The following is a 14,678-nucleotide window of genomic DNA, read 5'->3' as shown; positions in this document are numbered from 1 at the left end:
AGTTTCGCTTCTGGCCACCAGACAAATGTAAATCCAGTATTCACTCTCTTTTTAGCTCTGGTTTGGTCTCCACTAACTAAATGCTCCACTATACGTTCATCAGCTAATCACTGAATTTGTAGTGTTGTAGAGGGTTTTTTTTTTCTAAAAACAGCTGGTTACAGTGGCTGAAAATGCTGCTACGAGATCAGTGAGAGTGAACCAAAACAGTGAAGATGTGGGCTGGAAAAACCTAAATAATGAGCTAAAAGACACTGAAAAGCTCCACACAGCTGAGAAGAATGGCAGCGTCAGGTGATAATTACCTCTGGCTATATTTCTGCAAGTGACCCATTTCATGCACAAGTAGTCATGTGATCCATCGTTAATATAAAAATATTGATTACAGCTGCTTCAACACTATTTTAACTGCCCTGTTAATTGTTGTCTGCTGGGGCAACAAGAGAGTCAGGAGTTTGTTCAGCCTGAGTTAGCTGTGTATGTTTTCTGAGGGTCTGCTGTGGATTGCACTAAAAATATTATAGCAGTGTCTATTCTTGACTCTCGATTTCTCTGGATTCTCGCTTTGGAGGAGATCTATTCAGCTATATTTTTCTTTACAATACAAGGCCTTAAGACCACATTATTATATTTTCCCAGTAAATCAGAGTTGGTCTACCAGTGAAACCAGAGCTCAAATGAAACAACACCAGCATTGGCTTGTAGCATTCATACATACAAAAATCCCTCAACGTTTCAATTTCATGTTACATGTTGTATACAATGTGGGCATTACAGTGCAAAATCTGGCTTACTATCAAATGGGATTATTTTAGGTCTCTGTCCAAATGAAAAAAAAGCCTATGCTGTAGATTTATTTTTCTTGTCATAAAGATTATTGGAATGACATCAAGGACAGCAATATTTAGTCCTCAGTACAATGCATGTTACAGAATGAAAGCAGCCTTTAGTTCTACCTTATGTGCGTGATGTTTTTTACATAATGAACCTTTGAATAACTATAATAAAAAGAGATTTTACACTATGATACCATCACAGTTCTAAGTAAACAACTGTGACCTTAGAAGTGCCATATTTGTCTTTTTTTCAGGTTTGAGGTATTTAATGGGTGTTTTGACAAGCAGCATCAGCACATACTGTATGTGTGTATATGTGTGCACTCGGGAATATGTGTGGGAGTGTGAAAAGAGGGAAAAACAGTCAGCGAGGGAAAATGAACCAAATAGTGTACTGTAGCACACATCTCTACTTACTGTACTGTATGCCTGGTGTTGAATATGGATGAATCTATACATCTATCTTTTTTGGCATCCATATTCAGGTTACTTACTATCTACATACATCAGAAAAGAATGTAGTGACTCATAAATTGTCCATCCAGTATATAACAGTAAATCTCAGCATGCGTTGCCAACATTGATGAGCAGAAAATGGGATGAGCAGCATTAGGAGAAGATAAATCCCCACATCTGAAGGATTATGGTTATTTTGACAAATGCAAAATGCTTTTCAAATAGAAATGTAATTACATGGTGAATATTAAAGTCAGCAAAAGATGATTTTTCTTGAATCCTAGCACATGCAGTATTACAATGTAGAACTTCAGGTTTCCTTTCAGATGGATGTCAGTTTTTTCCCTCCTGATTGCTACTAAAACCTTACAGGGAGTATGCTAATGGTCTGCTAATATTTGCATTTATTCTGTTTTATCATGCCAGAGTAAATTCATCCCGGCTTTTTTAGGCACAGTTCTTTACATTTATAATAATGAACATGTACAATGCACAATATCTGAAAGTGTGTTCCCCTTACAGTACAGTATTCCCCGCTTAATTAAGTTTACCGACCACTTGTTATCAGCTACATGTCTGTGTCAATCACCCTGAAATCATTTTTCAGTTTATCCATGCAGAGCAACAATCAGGGAAGGAGAGTCTTGTGGCCATTAGCATGCCATTCAGCATCCATGGGTGTGTGATGATGATAATAGAGGCTTGTCTGTGCTCTCCCGCCGCGGCGTTGACCACTGAGTGAATTATCCAGCTGACAGAGAGCAGCAGCACAGCTCGGGCGGAGAATGCTGTTAATATGCCAATGAGAGCTCATGCCTCCCGTGCCAGTCTGAGGCATGCTGGCATGGTGCAGCTGCCTATCACCTAATTGGGAATCATTTAGCTGCAGCTTGACCCACATTCAGAGCAGTGTAAAGGCAAGACCACCTATATGAATGTTTTTATTAGCATATTAGCGATCCAAAGATAACAGTTTGGGAATTAGAATTAACTGCTGTGCGGTGTGTCAGAAGAGTTTATATCTTTGTCCTCTTCTGCGTCTGCAGCAAAGTGCCCTAGAGTGGGTCTGTGGAGTGCTTCATTGAGGAACTGTGACGTTTGTTATAAAACAATGAATTTGTCAGTGAGGTAGTTTTATGTAACATTGGACGTTTCTGATATGAGGGTATTGCATAAAGTCAGGCCTCCACTTAAATATATAAATATTTCTGGATTATTCTCCATTGAGTCAGATCTACTTCACTTTTTTACCAAACTGTGAACAAGTCAAAACAGCACAGACAAGCATCAGGATTTATATGTATATATATATATATATATATATATATATATATATATATATTATAACTGTGTGAAATATTAACATTACACAGACAACTTGGTGAAGAGTGTGCTACGCAGAAAAGTTTATACTCCACACTACTGTCTTGTCCTGGGCAGAAATGGTCACAAGAACTGGTAGTGAATAATTTGTCATGTTGCCTGGGGTGAGGATTTCGGTGCTTATGTTTTGCTGAGGGCAGACTAGGAAGTGTATGAAAACCACACTCTCACTTCTCCTGTGATTTCTTTCTCTGCATCAGGCCCACAACAATTTGTTGTCCCCATCTTGTCATTTACATGTTTTATGTTTTTGTCATTTATATTTTATCATTTTTGTTTGTCTAACAACTCTTTTTCTTCTCATTTTTATCACAATGTTAACCACTTTACTTTTTCTGTTATCAACATCCAAACAAAAACACAGAATTAAAATGAAATAATTTAAGAAATAAAAAAAGAGCGCTGTTGTTTATACTAAAGCTGGAGCCACTTGAAGCCCAAAATAATTCCCAGACCAATTGAGAAGATAATTTCTTAACACTTTTAACTCTAGAGGTTTCCAGTGATACACGATGCTCATTTTAAGTGAGAGGAAGATGTAAAAAAAAAAAGAAGTACATCATAAAATTGAAAAGGGAATAAAATAACTTCAGGTATAAATGCATCTCACTGTACAGCACCTAAAATGGTGATTTCCATAGGTGACAAGAGGTTCTTTTTAAATTAACTTCAAGGTAAATAGGTTCAGCTATAGTTTAAACAGTTAACATAAAGTGAAGACGAGATCACGCTGATGCCAGATGCCCGCTTTATTACCTTGGCCAGTTGCCAATGGCTCACTGAATAACGACTTACAGTTGTCAAGAGGAAACAAGGCTATTCTCAGATAGCTATTGTAATCAAGAGATTTGAATTCATTTTATATTTATCCGGTTGTGTAGTGCACTACTGGATTGGAAAGGACTTCCTCAGCCATTAAAGTTGTGGAAAGATGGTGATCATGCCTCCGGCGAAATCAACTGTATGCAGCGTTCAGCCCTAAGCAGCTCTGTTGGCAGCTGTCCAAGCTATGCTAGCCAATGACTCACCTCTCAAAGAGCTCCAACCATAACAGCCAACATTTCCCCAATATTCCTGATTAAACCTGAATGCTCACTCTGCTTGGTTGGCCAAAAATGCTTTTATTCTTTTCTTCTGTGCTAAGACATGAAATTGATCCTACTTTAGTTTACTGATTCGGAAATGCATATATTTACACTTAGTCCTGCTGATGATGACTCACAGAGAGAGAAGACTGATCTGCTCAGTGTGAATGGAGCATAATTAAAATGCAATACAATGTTTTGTTGACCCAGCTGAGTGAAACATACAACAACATTTATCCCAATTAAATGACTCTCAACTGCATTGAGACTTGATCAAGCTCATGAAGAGAGCTGACATTAAGTTAATTGACTTTGTTTTGACATTTCGTATTTTAGCCATTAGTGGATGCTCTTATCCAGAGAGACCAATGCTGAGTGAAAAAAACTGTTTGATATCCTTCACAAAAACACTGCAGGAGAAGACTTAGTAATCGGTCAGCTAATTGAAATATATTAGGATGTTGCAAGAATTGAAAATGTGACCTTGTGGTTACCAGGCTTATTGCTCCAAATATGTATAATTGTGGATACAACTATAGCATCTTAAGGCAGCAGCATTAGTCAGCTGCTTCAGTTCTCATCATTAGACTGCTTATTAGGTGTTTAGTCATGCCAGAAGCCTGGCTCTAGGAATGGCAATGTTGGTCCGTCCATCACTTTGGTCCAGACTGAACTCAACAACTATTGAATGTTAATAGATTGAATATTTGGTAGAGGCATCCATGGCTGAAGCCTACTGACTTCGGTCATCCTCTGACTTTTTTTTGAGTAAAATGTCTCTACAACTATTGGATGGATTGACATGAAATTTGGTACACACATTCATGTTCTCCACTAGATGTATTGTCGTCACTTGATCACTGATCACCTGACTTTTCCTTTTCCGTGCCTTTATCAGGTCAAAATTTTATGGCATTAGCCTCAGATTTACTTTGTGGTTTTGCCTACTAGCAAATGTTAGAATGCTAACAAGTTAAACTAATGGCAAACATACCTGCTAACCATCAGCATGTTTACACACTGAGGTTAGCATTTAGCTAAAGCTGTCCCTATGAATACTGTGTCACAGAGCTGCTAACATGGCTGTAGACTCTTAAAATTATAATCATGATCTTAAATTGTGTATGAGAGTGTAAAGGTCATGAGGCAGATTCATAGTCTAAGTGTGACATCCCAGTTTCCACCACTTGCTGTCTCACAACCCACTACTTTGCTCACAGACTCACTGAAACCCCTTTTTGATGACAAACTGGTGTTAGAGAGCAACAGATCAAATTGTGATGTATCTTATCAATGTCTGTTGAACACTTTAATTAATTGCATAGTATTTGTAAATGTTATTGTGTGAAGTGTAGCTTTATGGGGCTGATCTGAAGCAAGATACATGGGCTCAAGTGTTCCAGTTTCATACTCAGCAACATTTAAGGGAGAAAAGTTGCAGATATGCCACCCTCAGCTGTCAGTCAAGAATACTGCAGAGGATCTCAGTAAAAATTAAAGTCACCATGAAATAGAAATGATAGTTTAATTCATGGTAAGCAGCTCCATGTGAAAAGAGAATGACAGCATAATTTAGTGAACTGCAGGCTGAGAGTGCACGTTATGTAAGCTACTGTATAGGTGACAGTTCAAGCAAAGTGCTGGAAAAGGCAGCAGCCGACTAAAGTGTTTGAGGAGGAGGCAATAAAAAACAGAAAAAGGTTGTGATACAATTTGGTTGTTTTTTGAACAGACTTAACCACCAAACATGCTGGGGGGGGGGGGGGGGGGGGGGTTAGTATATGCATGTTTGTGTGTGTGTGTTTGTGTGTGTGTACCTCAGTGTGTCTGTGTCCTTTGATTGGTAGTATACACATCTACACTCACTGGCCACTTCATTAGGTGCACTTGTGCAATCTAATGCAATCCAATACAACAGCTCTGCCATAAATTCTACATTTACGAAGCTTCTACATTTTCAGTTTTTGTTGGCATTGTCAGAAAAGTGATAATTCCAGTGTTCCTAATATTTTGCTCCTGTCATGTGTGTTAATGGGGTGGACAAAATATTAAGAACAACACTCAATTTTATGCACTCCAGTACACCATCACCACCCATTACAACCTCAATAATAAACATAAAGTAGAATTATCACCTTTCTGACAATGTCAGCAAAAACTAAAAATGTATAAGCTTCATAAATGTAGAATTTATGGCAGAGCTGGATTGCCTGAGATTGCACAGGTGTACCTTATAAAGAGGCCGGTGAGTGTATGTCAGACAAACCAAAAATTTGCATACATGTTATTTTGGAAATGAGTTTTTCACTGCAGTGTCCACTGTTTGCATAGAAATGTCACAATGTTACAGCATCAAGTCCAAACCGAGCCATCACCACACACATTGCATCACACTATACCTCCTGGGTGAGCAGAAAATTTTGTTTTACACTGGCATAATTTGGAACCTTTGGAACCATGACATTTGCAAATGTTATGTTTAAAGTGTTGCACATATGTGAAGACATTTTTACTTCTCTGAATCTGGAGAGGGTCAATTCTTAACAGTAGATGGTACATATAGACAAAAAAAACATGATGATGCATTTGCCTCAGACTGAACATAATGTTAAAAAATGAGAATCTATTTGTGTCAGGTTCTTTGAGAAGGTAATGAAGGTAATGAAGGCGCAATGAAGGTAAGCAGGATATATGTTTGAAGCACAGCAGAAACAAACCAACAGTCACTCTCAAAGCTTTGCATTGCAGAACGTAACTGTTTTAAAATCTCTTTGACTCGTTTGAATGACACAAATCCATTAAATGCCCAAATGCTATTTTAGTCCAAAACAAACCAACAAAGACCATAAAATGTCTCGGTTTCTCTGTTGAAGAGGTCATAGGAAGCTTTCTATTTTAAATCTTTTTATGCTGTCTGGACTATTCAGGCTGTTTTATGTGAAGACCTATATAATAATAGCACTATACCTTTCTAAAGAGTGTATTTATTTATGTATTTACAGATCTGTAAGGGTCCCCAGAGCATAACAGTGATGGGCAAAAAAAGGCCTTTTATTGTCTCAGTAACTGCAGCTCAGTTTATTTTATGGCACCTTTGGATTTCAGCCGGGATAAACTGGCTACGTGGAAGTTAAACAGAGGAGACAGAAATGTTGAAGAGACAAAGGTTATAAGTCCTCTGCCAACTACCTCTGTACAGACGCCGAGAGAGGGGTTCAACCAGCCAAGCAACCTCATTTATATTGACTTCACCACTTACATGTTTGACTTTTACTATTGCAATAATTGGAGAAAACAAGTCCACAATGTAGCCTTTCCCCTTGACAATTTGTACAGAGAACTCCCAGATACAGACCCCCACACTTCTCCCTACTTAGCTCATTTTGCATTCAGAGCATTGTTGTTCATGAATTTTTTATTAAGTCCTGTGAAGTAGTGTGCAAAGTTCAGTTGTTGAATTAGACAATAGAGTGTTTTCAACTAATCTTCCTATTAACACACAAACAAACGGAGCTGGATCATTTCCGGAAAGGAAAACATAACCTTTTGAAAGCCATGAAGAATGTAAGGGTCTGAATGTAATGGTGACAGCGCTGTGAAACTTGACCTAACCAGATACAGAGAAAATCTATCTAAAAAGCTTTTTCTGCCTCAAATCAGCTTTAAGTAAATCCTTTTGTGATCCAATAAAATAATCCAAGACAACATATTTAACAATAGATGTTGTCCCCACAACTCATGTTACTATGTTCTGTGATTTTCCACACCGGTGCTTTGAATAGGTTGTGGGGACTTAAATCATTTAATATAAGTTTACTATATTCATTCATCACTCTGCACTTTAGCAAATATGAATATGTAATACTTGATAACTGATATCAATTATTGTTTAGAAAAAGGCTTTTAAAGTGAATGGAAAATGCTCAGAATGCTGTATGTCTCAATGTGGAGTTGACTATTATGCAAGTGTTGCATGTGCTCTGTGTTATCTGACATACATGAATGTTTCTATACATTGTACTTTGTTGCTTTGTGCATTTCAAGATGCATGAGTGCATCCATATTTTGTGTTAAAGCATCAATAGACATTAGGATATTAATATCAATATCATACAGGCTTTGATGCAGCTTTAGTCCATTTAATTGACATAATTCAGACCACACTAGCACACAAAACTAAGAGGGGTCTTTGAATCAGCAAAGTGCTTGTAATGTAATAAGCACTCTCTTCTAAATGGAGCCTTGACTCCATTTAAAAGAGGGCAGAAAATATGTGTGCACTCTTGCTTAAGGCTTTCATCTTGCATATAAATCACTCTAGCTGAAAGTGGGTGTTTGAGCACCACAGATCTCAGGTCTTGGGGCGCGCACTGTATCACCGGCCAAGGCTGCATTAATGACAGTGCTGTTGCGCGACTGCATGAAGTAAATTAAGCCAATTCCAAATATTCTGAGAGCGGATAAAATGTTGAAAAGGAGGCTTTTTAGCTGATTTAGAAGGCTTACATGTGACTCTCTCTCTTTCACTCCTCTTCCCTTTTCTGCTCTGTGTTTCTTTCTAGATTCCGCGGCAGCTGAGTGCTCTGACGTTGTACAGGTGTGAGCAGTCGGTTCTGGATTACTGCCATGCCCACCTGTCGCTGCACCTCAACATGGGCATGGATCCCACCACTCAGGAGCTGGGAGGTCCGAGGCCAGCCGGGTACCACTCGGGCCTAATGGCTGCCCTCCCCTCCGAGACTGTGCTGCCTTGCCCCCAGACCCACTCCCTCCACCAGTGAGCTGTGCACTCTGTGAGGCTCTGTGTCTAAACTACTGTGTGTCTCCTGCACAGAATCAGCGGATCTCTCATGAAACACAAGGCTGTGTGGGAGGGAACTGGGACTGGTAAAGAAGCAAAGGAGACAATTAATCTACTGCAGAGAATCCTGGACCCGGGGTAATGAAAATGAAAATATTTCTCAGTGGAAATAAAGGGGTGCAGCGGTATTGATTGGTGAGCTTCTGACCCACCTGACCCTCAATGTCCTCAATTAGCTAAGGAGGAACAGCAGCATGACTTTCCACATTCTGCCCTGCCTCTTGAGGAGTATTAAGGATAATGATTTAATGATTTGTTAATCTTATTAAACATATTTCCTCAACTTCTCCTCACCTGGGCACCTCTGCTGTGTCAGGTAAAGTAATCAAATGTAAAATGCTACAAACAGAGTAGGGAAACAGCATGATGAGCAACTGAGTAGCAGAACAAATGAAAGATCAGCCATGCTAAAAGGTTTTCTGCTGCTTTTTCTGATCAGGCTCCGTCAGCGGTCTCTGTCTAACTTTAGTCCCTGTAGCGTTTTCATCTGGAGAAATGAGCCACTCAAATGAAATTACTCAAGATGAGAGAAACAAGTCAGAAGATAACGGACAGTTATTGTCATATAAAATGTACAGCCCACACATCTTGCCGGCAGTAAGTATAATTTACATAGTGACTTTTGATTTCCTTAATGATTTGTGAAGTTGATCACATTATAATTAATTTAATCGAGCTGAGAAATAAACAGAGGAAAAATAAACACCAAGTACAGATCTTGGTGCTCTGGGACGTTCTCATATTTACTTTTCATCATCCATTTAAATCATTTGTAAATGGGTTTTCAAATGTGTTCTTCGACCAATTATCTGATTGTGCACTCATATATCTACATGTGTGTACTTTTTACAAGATGTTACATTATAATATATGGTAAATAAACTGTGGTAAATGACCAGTAACAGTGTCATTCATCAAGATCAGTGGTATCAACCCAAACAACTGTCTGCTGTATTTCAACAGCTACGTAGGTGGTTGAGACTGAAGAGTATAGTGCTGAAGGCAAGACTGTTTAATGATGATGTGTGTCTGGATAAAGACCCTGATCGTTATTTTCACTTGCTATTTTTTTCTCTTCCTGTGACTGTTTGTGACCGTTATCTGACAAAATACAGTATACTGGACTCTCTGAACTTGACTCTTGGACTTTTATGTTGCTTCCCGGAAAGGAAAACTTATGTACAAAAAAAAAACACAATGTCATGAAAATGAAATGGTGAAAGCTAAATATGGTATAATTGGAATGTTTGTCAGCTGGGAAATGACCATTTGCTAAACCCCTATCCTGAGCAGCAATTGTCCAAACATAGCTTAGCAACAGGAACTAGGCACAGCAGGCCTGTCCAGCTTGGGATTTCTCCATGTTGAAGTGGCATGCAGTGGGCTGTATGTAGGAGTCATACTTGCCATTTAAAGAGTTAAGAGAGTCATGTATTTTTATTTAGCCTTTCCAGAACCATAAACACAAGAGCAAAGGGGAAAGAATTGGATTACATTGTGTGATTTATTGTAACATAAGCTGCAAATGTTAACATGCCTAGCTAACTTTAATTAGCTTACTACCTACGGTGTAGTAACCTAGCTTTACTTCCCGAGGCAAGGAGCATTTCATTAGCTAACTATGATTTTGTGGGGTTCAGGGTACATTAGAAAAAAAAAATCTCTGCTCAAGACTAGCACTGTGTAATACTTCCCCTCTGCTAATGTATCAGAGTGCAGGGTAACATTAACAGCTCATGTCCTACTCCACTGGATTTGGAGAAGTTTACACTTGAGTGACCTCAGCCAACTTTACCTGAGATAGCACTATGTTCAACAAACACACTGGTCAGTTGTCGAAAATAACCACAGGCAAGCAGGGTTGTGTAAGAATTTAAAAAAAAAAAAAAAAGCTACAGCAATGCAAGAATAAGTCATGTCTTCTACATGTCTCATCAACTGATTTGGATGCTGACTTTTTACCAAGGACATGTAGCTGTAGCCTCAGTCTTTTAGCACAATACCATGTGCCATAATTTAATTTATTTAATATATTTCATGTTTTACATGTTTCTCATTTTAAATGAGTTGACTGGAAACATTAAAATCTGGAGATGACATTTTCTACCTCTTTCTGAAATTAAGGAGCCATTGATTCAAAAATTACTGAGTATTAGTAATATACTCAGTACACTAAGAATGTAGGTGGTAAATCTTCCCCATTATTGTTATAAATTGCATAGGTGTAATGCAAGAGGGGAAAGCGTGATAAGCATCAGTTGGGGCTTATGCTGTGTTTATGTCATATCAGAGTTTCCGACCTGTAAATAGCGTTCACGTTAACCTCCATGTCATAGTTACGACTGTGAAACAGATTCAAAATCTCCAATATATCAGACTTGGCAATTACTAATATGAAAGTGCCTGAAAACCAAGCAAACATGGATGCTACACGTCAGTCCATCCTTCAATGTAAATAAACCCACATTTAATGGATATAGTGTTTGTCAATGCAGAATGTATTGACTGGGTTATCATACAACCTTCCTGAGTTTTCAGACAACATGAACGTTCTTAACATGGGAATCTTTAGGATCCTAATCCATCCAACTGTCCAATTGTTTCCTTGTATTTACTTATTTCTTTTGGAGGGAAGGGGGCATAGTCTGCACAGGGATGTACAATATTATGTCATATTTCAAGATCATGATCAAAATTGAGCTCTAATATGAATATTTTTCAAGTTGATTATATGAAATCAGTCATCCCACATCATTATTTCAAATGAAGGACGCATTGATTGTGTACAACTGCACACTTGTATCTCAGCTTGTCAATGATTCCTCAATAACAGACATTTTGTAGTAAATGCTTCGCCTGGTATTCATCTGTAAAAAGAAAAAAATAGGCTGTGGAGAAGATATATCTGCTTATGACAACACGCTCTGACACATGACAGATTCACGCTGCTGGAGGATTTACTGCCCTGTAGCCGCACACACCAAACAGTTTAACGACACTGATAGATTGCATACATCACTCACTTCAAGTGTTCAGAACAGCGTTGGGTGAGAGAATCAGTACAGGGAGGAGCAGCAGATGCAACAGAATAGCATTCAGACTTGTGTGTTTAAATGCATTTACACTAACAGGCTGATGACTCATGATACTTCAATCGATAACCACTTCTGGAGCAGGTCTGACTTTATAACTTTAACCACAAACTAAGAAAATAATTATCACCCACAGCATGTCTCACATCGACTGTGTGATTCATAGAAACACAAGATTTTTGCTTTTTACAGTTTTGTGCATGCATATTTATGTCAGGCGGCCAGGATCACATCCATACGTGTCCAGTTACAGTAAAGAACAACCAGCTCTGTGCTCCTTATGGAGGCTGACTGACTATTATTTATATCCAATGTTATCACAGGCATAATTTTCAGACATGAAAAGTAATCAAAGTAATGGCAAGAGATGTTTTTGGTTTGTTATTGACTTGACATTTCATCTATTTGGACAACATATTGGTCCTTCTGACAATCTGTTGGCACTTTCTTGGAAGACAGACACAAGCTATTTTCTTCCTTTCCAGAGCTGTCAAAGTAAGCCAGACAATGTAACACTTCATGTTATGTGGGCTTAAAATCCGCTCATCCCTCATTCTGTTCCATTGATTTCATCCAGTGATCTTATTTCTGTGGGATTCGGGATGTCATCAAGAGAGCTCTCTACATTTACAAGACCCATAAAAGCACAATAAAACTAAAGGGTAGCAGAAGTTTAAGAAGTCACGATAGCTCTTTCATTTGATGTACTTTCTGCACTCCTTTGCATATGCCCGTGTGATACAAATAACTCTGTACACTTGTTTACTCAAATTCTCTAAAATCCAACAAAATCGGGCCAGATGTTTTTGCTCTTGGCACAGTCTAACCTATATTCAGCTGGTTGCAGAGCGGCTGGCATAACACAAAAATAGTGGGAATATTTACCTTTTAAAATTCAAACAGAAGTATGGTTCATCTCAAACTTGCTGTGTAAAGTATGCTTTCATGCTCGTCTGCACTTCAGGCAGCGGTGTATTTATCTGGTAACATGCAGCTTTGTCTCACCCATAAGTTAATGGTGTATTTGAAGTATTTCGATTTAAGGTCGAGCTCAAGTTTCTGTCTGTCTTTGTCCCCTTGCACATTGCCCTGTCATTTTAGAGTTGTATTGCAACTGCTGGCGGGCAGGGCAGCTGTGAAAGCGCTTGATTTCCCTGGGGACTTCCACTGCTGCTGTGCCCACACTTTGAGATTACCTTTACCATCTCACAGGCCCAGTATGACACTGGTGCTGCTACTTTATTTTTAAACTGTCCATCCAATCACAAGGCAATCGACTACTTTCCTGATACATTTCAGGTTCAAAGGTGTAGCCACTTTTTAATTGTACCAATGACTCAGATAGCCTTTTTCCACTGGCACTTTTGGCTGCACCGAGTCAAACCATGCCATGTTGATTTGTGTTTCCATTACCAGTTTAAACCTGCAGAGTTGCACCGAGTCTGAGATGGACCATCTCTGAAGTTGGGTCAAAGTGCACCTGACCTACAGCCAAGTGGGGTGCAGTGATGTCGGATGGGCTTCATCATCATTCAGGGGCGAGCCGGCTAACTTCCAGTTTAGCCCTCCGCTAACTTGAATAGGATAAAATGATTCAATCATGTGGCTCTTCCAGACTTTCCAAATGTTATTGGACTGAATTGATCAAATTCTGATAGTGAAGTGAGTCATTTATTGGGGGTTGTGATGTATCCATCATTTTACAGCTAATCCTTTGACCACTAGTCACAGTCTTGTGCACTTCCTAGGAGCTAGAGTAAACAGCGCTAAAGAGGGTGCTGGTTTAAAATGTCATCAACTCAAGACAAGCATGTCATCAATTAAAGACACACCTTCAAGCAGGTGGCCTTGTTGTAACGGAGATGCAAATCCCTGCCGTGCTGAGTCAAACTGAGTCAAGCCAAACCAGCATGTGTTTGGAGAACCCCCAAGAGCTCTGTTTGTCTCATTTGAAGTTGCTTTATAATCATTGACTTTTGTTAATGAAATATTTCAGCATTTTAGGAAAAATGCTTATCCACCTTCTGGCAGTTTATGGTCGATCAGAACTGGTTGTACGACATGTTCTCTGATCACATCAGAATCAAAAGTGTTTACAGTTGTTCTGAATGGCCACACTCGAAGACAGAGCAAAAAGCCAGCCGTCACGGAAAGGGAGACATGATATCTTTTAAATATGGGAATGACATATTTTTAGACGGTCTCTCCTTGAAGCATTCATACTGTTTACATTAAAAGTGATTCAAATGGTCTTGTCAAGAATGTAAAAAGGAGCACTGCAGAGACAAGTTAAAACCCTGACAACTTTCTTAACAACCTGGGTGTGAATGTCAGGCTTGTCAGTTTCAGAAAGTTACAGAAATGGCCCTACACAGCCCCCGTAACTTGAAAGTTGTGGGGGAAGGGGGTCTCTCAAGCTGTTTGACCAATCAGACAAGCGCTTGACAGAGTATACCCGCCCCTTTAGATGAGAAGATTGATATCACAGCTCTGCAGTCTCATTATTTACGCATTGCCATCTGGTTATACAGAAACAAAATCCTAATGAAAAATACATCTTCATCACTTGAAGTAAAGATATGTAATTCACACGAGGATGTCAGCTTTGTTGGATAAAGGTTTAATATCTAAATCCAATGTGCAACATGAGCTTTTCCTTGATTCCACAGATTTCCTGTGCAGAACAGGGCTTCAACAAAACACTATTGGGAAAAGACATGTTGATGCACTAAAAACAGGGTTAATGCAGGATGATGCTTGAATGAAAGCACATTTGGTGAAAGAAAAAAATGTATTGCTTCCTTTTGGGGGAAAAAAAAAGATAGTAAACAATGCAATTAAATTTAAAATCCCTGGGATGTAGCCACAACTGTTTCAGTCACTGTCTGTGCTCTCGAAGCTGAGACCTGGAAGCAAGGATAATGCATAGTCAATTGCTGCTTTTTAAATAGTTTAAAAATCCATC

The 14,678-nt window shown here is 38.9% G+C and overlaps 1 protein-coding gene across 2 annotated transcripts in view; it reads left to right on the top strand.

Moving 5' to 3' along the window:
- LOC137192871 (leucine-rich repeat transmembrane neuronal protein 4) overlaps nt 1-11,074 on the top strand; it is a 44,323-nt gene extending 33,249 nt beyond the window's left edge. Inside the window, exon 3 of one of the 2 annotated variants that reach the window (XM_067603886.1) lies at nt 8,323-11,074. In XM_067603886.1, coding sequence (XP_067459987.1) covers nt 8,323-8,541 — 219 coding nt within the window. In that variant the 3' untranslated portion in view covers nt 8,542-11,074. The remainder of the gene's footprint in view (nt 1-8,322) is intronic. The other variant, XM_067603894.1, reaches the window with a different exon arrangement.
- Nucleotides 11,075-14,678: the final 3,604 nt, after the last annotated feature.

This window comes from Thunnus thynnus, chromosome 2 (assembly GCF_963924715.1).
Source record: "Thunnus thynnus chromosome 2, fThuThy2.1, whole genome shotgun sequence".
Classification (NCBI taxonomy): Eukaryota; Metazoa; Chordata; class Actinopteri; order Scombriformes; family Scombridae; genus Thunnus; species Thunnus thynnus.
The sequence above is the reverse complement of the archived record's forward strand: the minus strand, read 5'-3'. Positions and strand labels throughout refer to the sequence as shown.